The following is a 12,160-nucleotide window of genomic DNA, read 5'->3' as shown; positions in this document are numbered from 1 at the left end:
ACTTTGCTCTCTACATAAAGTTTTGTGTACCTGTGCATTCTGCTTTATAGCTACATTTTTTAAAAATGTAATTTTCCTACCTAGCAAATCTTTTGCATTACACTTTAAATAAGTTTGATAACAGGATAGTATTTTACACTGCTTTGGCTTATGGTTTTGTTTTCCTTTGAAGGAGGAAGCTGATGGGTAAAATTAAACTAGCTTTTAGAATTCATGGTTTAAAAAATCACTCAACATAAAGGTCTGAAATGAAAATTAAAAAGATCCCCAATTCTCCCAGAAAATTTCTGTGTTTCAAAAAACTGTGTATGTGTGGATACTTACTCTGCATATTTTTCTACCATGTGTCTTTTTTCAATTATTTCTTCTTTGCTACTTTTCCACAGCACAGTAAATATACCAGCTTTTAAAAGGACTTAAATAGTATTCCATTCTATGAATCCATCATAATCTATTTACCTTTTCTTAGTATTTATTATTTTTTAAATCTTTTATTGAGATAATTGTAGATTAAAATGTAGTTTTAAGAAATACTGTGGAAATAGCCCTTGTACGCTCTCCAGTATCTCCCAATGGTAACACTTTTATTGGTACAGTTTGCTAATCTTACTCAGATTTCCTACATTTTATTTGTAATCATTTGTGTGTATTACATACAGTTTATATCATCTGAATATGTGCACTTATCTACTACTCCAGTCAAGATAGTGAAGAGCTCCAATGCTACAAGAATCTTTCACGTTGCCCTTTTATTACCATAACCACCTTCCTCCAATTCCATCCACCCCTGACTCCTGGGAATCACTAATCTCTTCTCCTCTATAAAATTTTGTCATATGTCACTTCAAAAATGTTATATGAATGGAATCATGTAGTATGTTACCTTTTGGTTTGGGCTTCTTGCTTAACATAGTTCCCTAGAGATTCATGGAGATTTGTCGGTATCCCTTTTATTGTTGAGTAGTATTACCTGGTATGGAGGTAGTAGAATTGGTTTAACCATTCACCTATTGAGGGACACTTTGGTTGTCTTCAGATTGAGGCTGTCATGAATAAAACTGTTGTGAATATTCATGTACAAGTTTTAGTATGAACATCAAATTTCATTTTTCTGGGAAAAGTGCCCAAGAGTATAGCCAACACATGGAAATCAGTCCAATTAAATCATTTATATATGAAAGAAAGGTCTGTGATAATGTATAACTAGAGGAAATACAGGCACAGGGTTTTTTGTTGTTGTTTGTTTGTTTGTTTGTTTTGTTTTGGATAGGAGTGAATTGTGTTTATGTAGGGAAGAGAGGCAAGCAGAATAAAAATGTATGGCGAGGCAGTAAAGAGAAAAGCTAGTGGATGAAGCATAGTTGAGTAGGTGAAAAAATGTCAGATTCAGAGAATAGGCAGATGATTACACTTTATTAGGAAGGGATTCTTCTCCACGTAAGAGGAATATGAAAGGTTTCAGGAAAAGAAATAGGAAAATGAGGGCATTTCATTTTCTTTATTAACTAGACTGTAAACTTTGGACATAGGCTACTTGTCTTATTTAATCAGCATAGCACTAGCACTGTTGTTAATGTACCTGGTGGGCTCCCCAAAAGTTGATTTTGAGATGAGCGAAAGAAAGAAAAGAGGGAAGCAAGGAAGGGAGGGTGAGTCAAGAAAGTAGCACTGGAAAGATCAGGGACTTGAGGAAAAGATGAAAGTTTGGAATAGTCTGGAAAATAAAATAATAGTTGAGGAGTAGAGCATTTTTCAAATTTTTTTTCTTAAACCAAGACCCACAGTAAAACAAATGAATTACACTTTACACTGCAGCTCATGCGCACATGCCTACATATATACCCACCTACAATAAAAAAAAAAAAAGTTTTTTTTTTTTTTTAAAGTTTTTATCTTTAGGAGCGCCTGGGTGGCTCAGTGGGTTAAAGCCTCTGCCTTCGGCTCAGGTCATGATCTCAGGGTCCTGGGATCGAGCCCCACATCAGGCTCTCTGCTCTGCAGGGAGCCTGCTTCTCCCTCTCTCTCTACCCGCCTCTCTGCCTACTTGTGATCTCTCTCTGTCAAATAAATAAATAAATAAATAAATAAATAAATGTTTTTATCTTTAACATATATAGTACACTTATAGTCTATTTTCTTATCTACCCTAATTTTCCCTATCCTATTCCATCATTAAAACTTTATGATAAAGAGCCACTGATTTAATGTCTTGATCCACTAAAGAGTTATCATCTGCACTTTGAAGACTCTTGGACTAGGGGATATTCAGAAGGATTGCTGGGCAGATGAGGAGTTTGACTAAGTTTGGAGATCATTTCATAGTGGGAAAAGCATTGGGTTTGAATTCAGAATTTCTCAATTAGGGCCATGTCATCATTACTGATTGGCATAATGACTATACTAAGTTAAGTACACTCCTTAAACCTTGGTTTTCTTATCAGTACAATGACTATAATGGCCTTATATCCGTTCCATTGCTCTGATGATTATCACTCACACAGTGTCTTTTAGTGCCTGGCTTGTCACTAATATGCAATACATGGAAGCTAATGGTGGTTGGCGATGGTGGTGATTACAGGAAGATATACTTTAATGTGCTGCTTGATCCATATCCATCACAAGCATTAAAGGTTTAAATATAAATATTGGTCTTATAAGCCACATATTATTACAACACATTATTGTTTTTAAAAACATGTGGCTATCTATAGTAAATTAACAACTGTCAATTAATGAGTAGAAACTAACTATGTATTGACCCATATATAGACTTAGGCTGCTTTCTATGAGTATTCTTTTTTTTTTTTTAACGAGTATTCTATTCTCTGAATACTCAAGCTATTCAGAGATACTTCACCCTCAATTATTTCCATGAGGATGAATTTTACTGTGACATTTCTTGATTCAGGAAGTTAAGACAGTCCATTCCATGTGACTTTTCCTTTAGAGAATTAAGAGAGTACTATTAGAGTTGGCCATTTTGTATCAAACATTAAAGAACTAATGAGTTAATGGAGAGGGGGAAAAAACGTTCTTTAATATATGGTACGACCATTTTAAGATATGATGAAGGTATCCTAGATGAAAACATATTTACACAGAACATGTTACATTGGTATGACCCGTTAAACAACCCATAGATTTTACTCATTTTATCCTCTTCATTTTTCTTTAAATGGCTCTGTGTTTATTACAAAGGATGATGGAAAACGATGGTGATGATGATGATGATACAAAGCTCAAGGAAGAAATAGAAGCTGAATTGGATAAAATCAGCATTTCTTCATTAGAAAAAGATGATGTTGATAGTGATTCAAAATCAGACATCCAGAGTGATGATAGTGATACAGTAAGTGTTAAATGCTGGGCTTTTAAGATCCTGACTGGAGTAATCTTTGTAGGAGAAATATTACTTTGCTCAGTTTTCTTGACATTGTTATCTCATTTTTTAACTTTAGGATCACTTTTAAGCAATGTGCATTGTTAGATATTTAAATATAAAAAGTACATTGAAGATACAAGTCACTTATAATTTCACATGTACATATGTGCATTTTTTGCAATATTGGTATTATACATAGAACTATTTATTTGTATCCTGCTTTTTAAACTTAAATCATGAGCTTTTTAATGTTATTAGAGATACATGAAAAGCAAAGTTTATGTGGAATCTTTATACCTATAGAAATAGTTATTTTTTGGAAATCAAATTTATTATCTTTTCACTTGTGTATTTCCCCAATGTTTATATGATTAAAAAATTTATTCACAGGGGCACCTGGGTGGCTCAGTGGGTTAAGCCCCTGCCTTTATCTCATGTCACTACCTCTTCACGATCTCAGGATCCTGGGATCCAACCCCGCATTTGGGCTCTCTGCTCCGCGGGGAGCCTGCTTCCCCCTTTCTCTCTGCCTGCCTCTCTGCCTACTTGTGATCTCTGTCTGTCAAATAAATAAAATCTTAAAAAGAATTTATTCACAGATTCATTCTTTTGCATCAAATTCCTTAAACTAATGGGAATTTATTTTCAAATATGTTATATAACGTAGATCTAAATAGAAATTTTCCTGCATATATTTAGTTAATATTATTAATGTCATTTGATGAATAATCTACCTCTTCTTAATTGATTTGTCTTATCTTTTGTATATGTTTAGTTGTTATACATATAATATATCTAAGGCACTCTATTCTTTTCCATTATTCTGTTACTTTTTCTCCTATTGTAGTTTTTTTATTATTAAGTATCAAACAGGTCAAATTCCTGGCTTTGTTTTTTCAAAGTTTTCTCCACTAAACTTTTTCCCAAAGAAACTTCAGTCATTAAGTTTTGAAGGATAATTATACTTTCATTTTTAATTAAGATGCAATAACCTATATGTTACTTTTGGAAAGTTATAATTTGTATATTAATATGTCTTCTTATCCATAGCTAATTCAAGTGAGAATTTTGAAATTCTTCATTTAGATATGAAAGACAACAGAATCATGGATATACTTCATAGTCACCTGAAAAGAAAAAGCAAATTTTAATCAAATATACTTGTTTGAACTGATTTACACATCTTGTTCAAAGTTTTGGTGTATGAAAACTTTTATGAAATTTTTGATACATAGTTTTAATAAATGATTTAACAGTTACTTTCATTTTTTAAAAAATTTTAGGATTTAGATGAATTACCTGAGTCTGTTCTTCACTGTATTAACATCATAAAGAATAAGAGCAAAACGGCGGAAGAGCTCATTCTTCAGGACTTGGAAGATACTGATGTTTTAAGTAAGTAGTTTTTTTTCTTTTTTTAAGTATAGTTTTTATCTGCTTGGCAGATAAGTTTTCTGTAGTCATGATTAATTTAGAATTTAGAAAAATATGCTGCTTGAAGTTCTTAGCTGTTGTTATATGTGCATTTCTCTCTACTATAATATCTGTAATATGCTGGATTGTTTAATTTAGTCCATTAATTTTTTTTTCCTGACTACTTCCTTTATATGTCCAATAAATATTAGCCACCAACATTTTGTTTTACTGGTCCTAATTAAAACCAGACACTATTACAGTTGATTCTTGAACAACACAGGTTTGAACTGTAAACGTCATTTATGTGCAGATTTTTTACAGTACAGTATTATAAATGGATTTTCTCTTTCTTATAGTTTTCTTAATAACATTTTCATTTGCTAACTTTATTGTATGAATACAGTATATAATATGTATAATATATAAAATATGCATTAACAGACCATTTATATTATTAGTAAGCATTCTGGTCTATAGTAGGCTATTAGTAGGTGTGTTTTGGGGATCAAAAGTTACATGCAGATTTTTGACTGCACGGGGGCTTGTCACTCTTAATCCCCATGTTGTTCAAGGGTCATCTTTACTTTGCATTAAGAAAAGAAAATGAGTCACAGGATATTTTAGAAGTATCAGTTTATACATTTTGGGGGGAGAAAAACATAATTTACATCAGAAGCCTAACAATTTTTATTTGCTTCAACTGAGCAAAATTACTTGTTGGAATTCTAAGAATAATAGAATTATCAAGGATTTAACTAGAATTAACCATGGCTTGGTTTATTATGAAAAATAGCAACAGCCTAAATGTTCAACAGGCCTCAGTGTATCCAGCAACACCCACTGAAAAAGATGGCTTAGATAATATTTAATGGAATAAAAGTTTCCGTGATATAATATATAAGATTATTATAAAGTTCAGTTTTATTTATGCAAATATTAGTATACATTACAATTAGGATACATACACTACAATACTCATTCAACAAATATTACTGTGTGAAAGGATCTGTTTCAGCCACTAAGAATATTACAGAGAACAAAATAGGCAAAGGTTCTGCTTTCCTATTCTAATGCTCCAGTGTGGGGAAACAGACTAGAAACAAATTAATATGTCATATTTTAATACTGATAACTTCAATGAAATAAAAAATTTAAGATAGGTCATAGAGATTGGAGGTTGCTCTTTTAGATAGGATAAGTCAAGGAAGGCCTCTCTGAGGAGGTGAAATTTGAGCAATGACTAAGAAGGAAAGCCACATGGATATCTCAGTGAATGAGGTGAGCCACATGGATATCTAGAGAGCCAGTGTTCTAGAAAAAAGGCTCTGTAAAGGTCAAGGCACTGATTGTATGGGGGTCAGATCATATAGGGCTCTTATAAATCATGGTCTGGGCTTTGGATTCTACTCTGTGTATGTGAAGGTTTTTGAGTAAAGAGTGACAATATCTGACACATTTTTGAGGCATTCATTCTGGTGATTGTGTAGAAAAGATAACCTGAGGTAGCAAGAGTCTACTACAAGACTGTTGCCATAGTGTGGTTCGAGGGATGTCTTGGTGGCTCAGTCAATTAAGCAACTGCCTTTGGTTCAGGTCATGATCCCAGGGTCCTGGGACGGAGTCCCACTTTGGGCTCCTTGCTCAGCATGGAGCCTGCTTCTTCCTCTGCCTGCCGCTTCCCCTGCTTGTGCTCTCTCTCACTCTCTCTCTTAAAAAAAATAGTATAGTTAGGAATTAGAGTGATTGGAGTAGAAATGAAAAACAGTCACATTCTAGAAATCATTTTTAAAAAAGATTTCATTTATGTATTTGACAGAGGTAGAGACAGCGAGAGAGAGAACACAAGCAGGAAAGTGGGAGAGGGAGAAGCAGGCTTCTCTCTGAGCAGGGAGCCTGATGCTGGACTCCATCCCAGGACCCTGGGATCATGACCTAAGCTGAAGGCAGTTGCTTAATGACTGTGCCACCCAGAAAACCTTCTAGAAATCATTTTTAAGGTAAAAAGAACCAAAAGTATTTATTGATGGATTGGAATGAGAGCAGGAGAGGAAACTGACTGCAAGATTTTTGTCCTGAGTGGGTGAATGGATATGTAAAGACTTACTCTATGTAGATGCTTCAAATTTTGTCAGTGATTATTTGTATTTGAGTTATAGGGAATATTAATGTTTGTTTATGTATATTTATTAAAATTTATACAATGGAAATGTAACTATATTGGCAATTATATAGTTTAATTAAAGAAAGGAAACACAATTATAGAAAATCAGTTACATGAAAGGTTATGTAACTATAATTATAGCAGTGGTTTAGAAAATTATGAGATCTCACGTATAGTTTTGATGCAATAAGTATGATAGTCTCAATGAATAGGATGTTTTTCCAAGAAAATTCAGATGATCAAAATTGCTTGAAAACATGATTAAATCAATAATCTGGCAAGAAGGAGGAAAAAGTTTTCTTCTTAAATGTCATTAGAAATTAGTATGATTAAAAAAAGAAAAAAAAAGAAAAGAGTATGATTTTACAGTTGAATCCTTACAATCCATCAAGGATAAACAAATCTGCAGGTTACATAATATTTCATATATAAAAACCTCCATACTTCAAATACAAAGCATAACACACACACACACACACACACACATACGAAACCAGAGGCTAAGTTCACTTATGAATGTAGATATAATAGTTGGGGCTCTCAGTTGTAGACACAAGCTACTTGAGCTGCTTTAGGCAGAAAGGTTTTGGGGGTGTTTTTGTCTTTATTTTTATGGGTAGAAGTTAGACATTTTGGTTATTTATCGCTGCAAAACAAACAGTGGTTTAAAATAACAATATGTTATTATCTCTTATGGTTCTGTGGGCTGACTGAGCTTAGCTAAGCAATTCTTGCTTGGATTTCTGTGTGCATTGGGAGTTGGATGTTGAATAGGGACACGTCATCTGAAGTTTTTAATGGATTAGAATTCCAAGGGTGGTTCACTGAAATGCTTGTTGATTGATGCTAATTGTTGGGTGGGAGTTCAACTGCGGCACCTGGAGGGCAGCTGGAGGCGCCTACCTGTGATATCTCTCTATGACTTGCATGGCACCTGGATTCTGAGGAGTTCCATGAGCAAAATTCCAACAGACTAATGTGGAACCTTGTAAGACTTATTATAACCTAGTTTCATATATCACGCAACATCATTTCTATCACATCCTGGTGGTTACTCAGGGTCAGCCCAGGTTCTGTGTGGGAGGGAACTAAACAGTATATGCACACCAGGAAGTGTGAAAGAGACATCTTTGAAGATGTCTAATGAATAACAGAATTCATTAGCTGTTCTAATGAATAACAGAATTGTTAATAGAATTGAAGAAATACACTCTAGTCCGAACATCCAAAGCGTAAAAAATACACATGCGCATGCACGCGCACACACACACACACACACACCCAGTTAAACTGGGTTGCAGAAAGAGCTGCTGTATGATATAATTAAGATACTTCGAGATGTTGATCTTCTACTACACACTCCTTTTTTTTTTTTTAAAAGATTTTATTTATTTATTTGACAGACAGAGATCACAAGTAGGCAGAGAGGCAGGCAGAGAGAGAGAGGAGGAAGCAGGCTCCCTGCAGAGCAGAGAGCCCGATGTGGGGCTCGATCCCAGGACCCTGAGATCATGACCTGAGCCGAAGGCAGAGGCGTTAACCCACTGAGCCACCCAGGTGCCCCCTACTACACACTCCTATCTCCAACCCAGAGCTCCCTCTATCATAGTCTCATCCAGAAAAATGAAAATCTTGCTCCTTGTCTCTCTTCACACATGGTATTTTTATGGAAATAAAGACATGCAAATATATCAATTGACAGAACCTTAATCACCCTCAGAAACCTGGCTTCAAAGGAATCTGGAGAATGTTATTTTTGCTTTGTCAGCCCCTTACATGGGAAAGCAGGCTTCTGCTTTCTTTCTTATTCACTCACTGTGAATAAGTGTTGAAGAAGAAAATTTGTAATGTCTGGCAAAATAGGTGTGAGTAGTTAGTTAACCAGCAAAACAGTCATTTGTGAACAATAGTTTACTGTTAATGAAGACTACCACGATAGAACATATTAGCTGAAAAAGGACAAAAAATTAACTGCATCTGCACAGATGATAAAAGGACAATAAAATTCAAAAAACTCATAAAGTCAAAAATGAAAGCTCACTTCATTCACATTAGTAATTATAATCTTTTATTTTTATTTATTTATTTTGTAGATTTTATTTATTTATTTGACAGACAGAGATCACAAGCAGGCAGACAGGCAGGCAGAGACAGGAGAAAGCAGACAAGCAGGCAGACAGGCAGGCAGAGACAGGAGAAAGCAGACTCCCCGTGGAGCAGAGAGCCCGATGCGGGGTTCGATCCCAGGACCCCAGGACCCCAGGACCACGACCCGAGTAGAAGGCAGAGGCTTTAACCCACTGAGCCACCCAGGCGCCCCTATAATCTTTTAAACTAATACTTTTATTAAAGTGTGTTTAGTATCTTCTGCAAGGTTATATTGCTAGTTTGTGGCAGTAGAATTGAACCTTTATTGATTTCTAATCAAGGTGTCACTGCAGTATCAAACTCAGCATTACACTGTGTACATAGAAAACAGACCAGTCTAGAAAGAGAGTGTTTTATAAATTTATTACTTTTATTTTTAGAACAAAGATTACAGATTCCCTCTGTTCTTTATTTTTCATTATTTTCCTATTGTTTTGAGTCACTGCTCAGGAATATACTATGATGGAATTTGAGATTAAAGGATAATAAAAGGGGTTTGAGATTTAAACGTGCTTTGTCCTGCTCTAATATTTAAAGTTATAATATTTTTTCTTTCTCTAGGCTATAGTTATGGAGTGGTTCCTAATCACATGCATTTAAGGATAGAATTATCAACTGAACATAAAGAACATCCAGAACAGTTAATAAAGGTATCTGATCAATATTTGACTGAAAGTACTCAATATTACAGTTAGATATTTTTTACCGTTCCCTCTTATGAAGGATGATAGTTCACTGATTTAAAGTTCAGTGGTAGGGACACCTGGGTGGCACAGCCCTTTAAGCGTCCAACTCTTGGTGACTCTTGGTTTTGGCCTACGTCATGATTTCAGGGTTGTGGGATCAAGGCCCATGTCAGCACAGAGTCTACTTAAGATTCTTTCTCCCTCTCCTTCTGCCTGTCCCTACAGTGTGTGCACTCTCTCTCTCCCTCTCTCAAATAAATAAATCTTTTTAAAAAAGTAAAGATGTAATCTGCCAATTAGAACTTAAAAATTTAATTGTTTTTGGCTTTGTGTTTTCTTCTTGCTTGTAATATATAAAAAGGCAAATTTCAATTTAAAAAATATTAGAAATAGTAATTTGAATCATCAGTAATTGGGAATTTAAAATGCATGTAGATAAAACAGTAGAACCATACTATGTTATATTTTTCCCCTAAAAACTCCAAGGAAAACAATGAATATAATGTTTATTATCCTGCTTAGGAATGTACTGTGTTCCAGGAGAGACTTTATATATCCAATGGAAATTTTAAATGTGGAACATCTTATGTTAATTTTAAAAAAAGATAAAATATAAAAAATTCCTAAAAAATAAGAGTAAGGGAGAGCCTGGCAATTTTGATTAAAAACTCCAGAAATACATTTGAGAAATTTCTTCTACAGTTTTAGCATTTTGAATGCTTATTTTATCTATCTCTGATTTTACCTAACTCTATTCTGCTCCCTAAGATGTTTAATATAATTTGAAAATTGCTTATATATATATATATGTCTCTTACTCTCTTTTTTGGTAACAAACTTGAAATATTAATTTTGAATTATCATACTGCTACTTCATTGAAATAGATATCCTATCTCTTTCCAACTAGAACATGGTATAAGGCTAATTATGGTAAAGTATTCATAAACATGACTTTTGCATAATTCAGGTTAAAGTGGAGAATAGTTCCATTTTTTGAACATGCTGAAAATATTAGCTGTTTGTAGCTGTGAGCAATCACTGTAGTTAAGAAATATAGAAATTCATTAAGAAGAAAGCAAGCATTAGCAGAAACACTGGGAAATAATTTTTAAGAAATTTTGCTTTCGAGTATAGTTGACACACAGTGTTACATTAGCTTCAAGTACACAGCATGATAATAAAACATCTCTATGTATCATTCTCTGCTCACTACAAGTGTATCTGCCATCTGTCACCATACAAAGCTATTACAGTATCATTGACTATGTTCCTAACGCTATACCTTTTATTCCCATGATTTATTCATCCCACAGATTTTCAAGCAGTTTATTTGAATATTGTGGATAAATACAGGAGAATGATTAGAGTTCTGAAAAACAAGGAGGATAAAATACAGTCTGCTTGCATGGGAATACAATTTTTAGTGTGCTGTAGGATTGTATTTGAGAGAGATTGAAAGTAAATAAAGTTCTGGATTTGTGTATATATAGCTTGATATATTGTTAAAAATGATTGCTTTACTTTTTCTTTAATTATTGCTATTCTTTAACCTTTTAGATGTTGTCTGAAATAGAAAAAGAAGAATTTCTGAGGAATAAAATCCATTGTGGTGGTCCTGATTCTATTCCAGAGCCTGATCTTCATGATTTACCTGTGGATAAGCATGTTTTGCCAGGTATGCTAAATTGCTCAATGATATTTTTGATAATTTTTATGTGATTGACCATAGTTCTCTGAAAAAAATTTAGACAGTTTTCTTTTGACATTTAGAAAAATACAATCATGCTACTTGAAAATTATTATGCCTTTACTATACTTACTTAATTTCATATTTTCATAGTTTTTTATGCCTCCTAAATTAACTTGATTTAAACATATTTAAATTTTCCATCTATATATCTGACTGAAATAGATATATCCAGCCTTGATTTTTTTTAAAGATTTATTTATTTATTTTAGAGAAAGTGAGAGAGAGAGAGAGAGAGAGAGAGTGAGCAGGGGCAGAGACAGGGGGAGAGAGAGAGAAGCAGACTCCCTGCGAGTGGGGAGCCCAATGTGAGGCTTGATTCTAGGACCCTGAGATTATGACATGAGCCCCAAATCAAAAAGTCAGAAGCTTAATGGACTGAGCCACCCAGGTGCCCCAGCCTTGGATTTTTAAGTATCCTTTAACTATATTCTTTTAACTGGTGTACACACACACACACACACACACACACATACACATTATGTTTTTATATTAAGTTTTGTGGTATAGTTAAGGCAAGTTTTGTGATTTCTTCATTAACTGAAATGGAACTTCCTTGCATATGACAGCAATAGGATTTTTTTTTTTTAAAGATTTTATTTATTTATTTGACAGACAG

At 34.0% G+C, this 12,160-nt stretch overlaps 1 protein-coding gene across 6 annotated transcripts in view; it reads left to right on the top strand.

The window, feature by feature from the left end:
- Nucleotides 1–12,160, top strand: part of LRRIQ1 (leucine rich repeats and IQ motif containing 1) — a 225,009-nt gene that overhangs the window by 947 nt on the left and 211,902 nt on the right. For 5 of the 6 annotated variants that reach the window (XM_082738968.1, XM_082738972.1, XM_082738971.1 and 2 more), the window contains exons 2-5: nucleotides 3,199–3,349; nucleotides 4,666–4,777; nucleotides 9,669–9,757; nucleotides 11,352–11,469. In XM_082738968.1, coding sequence (XP_082595094.1) covers nucleotides 3,200–3,349; nucleotides 4,666–4,777; nucleotides 9,669–9,757; nucleotides 11,352–11,469 — 469 coding nt within the window. In that variant the 5' untranslated portion in view covers nucleotide 3,199. Of the gene's footprint in view, nucleotides 1–3,198; nucleotides 3,350–4,665; nucleotides 4,778–9,668; nucleotides 9,758–11,351; nucleotides 11,470–12,160 lie in introns of those variants that run through there. The other variant, XM_082738970.1, reaches the window with a different exon arrangement.

The sequence above is a fragment of the Mustela nivalis genome (assembly GCF_964662115.1).
Source record: "Mustela nivalis genome assembly, chromosome: 7".
In the NCBI taxonomy this organism is placed as follows: Eukaryota; Metazoa; Chordata; class Mammalia; order Carnivora; family Mustelidae; genus Mustela; species Mustela nivalis.
Note: the sequence above shows the minus strand (reverse complement) of the source record. Positions and strands in the feature narration are given on the sequence as shown.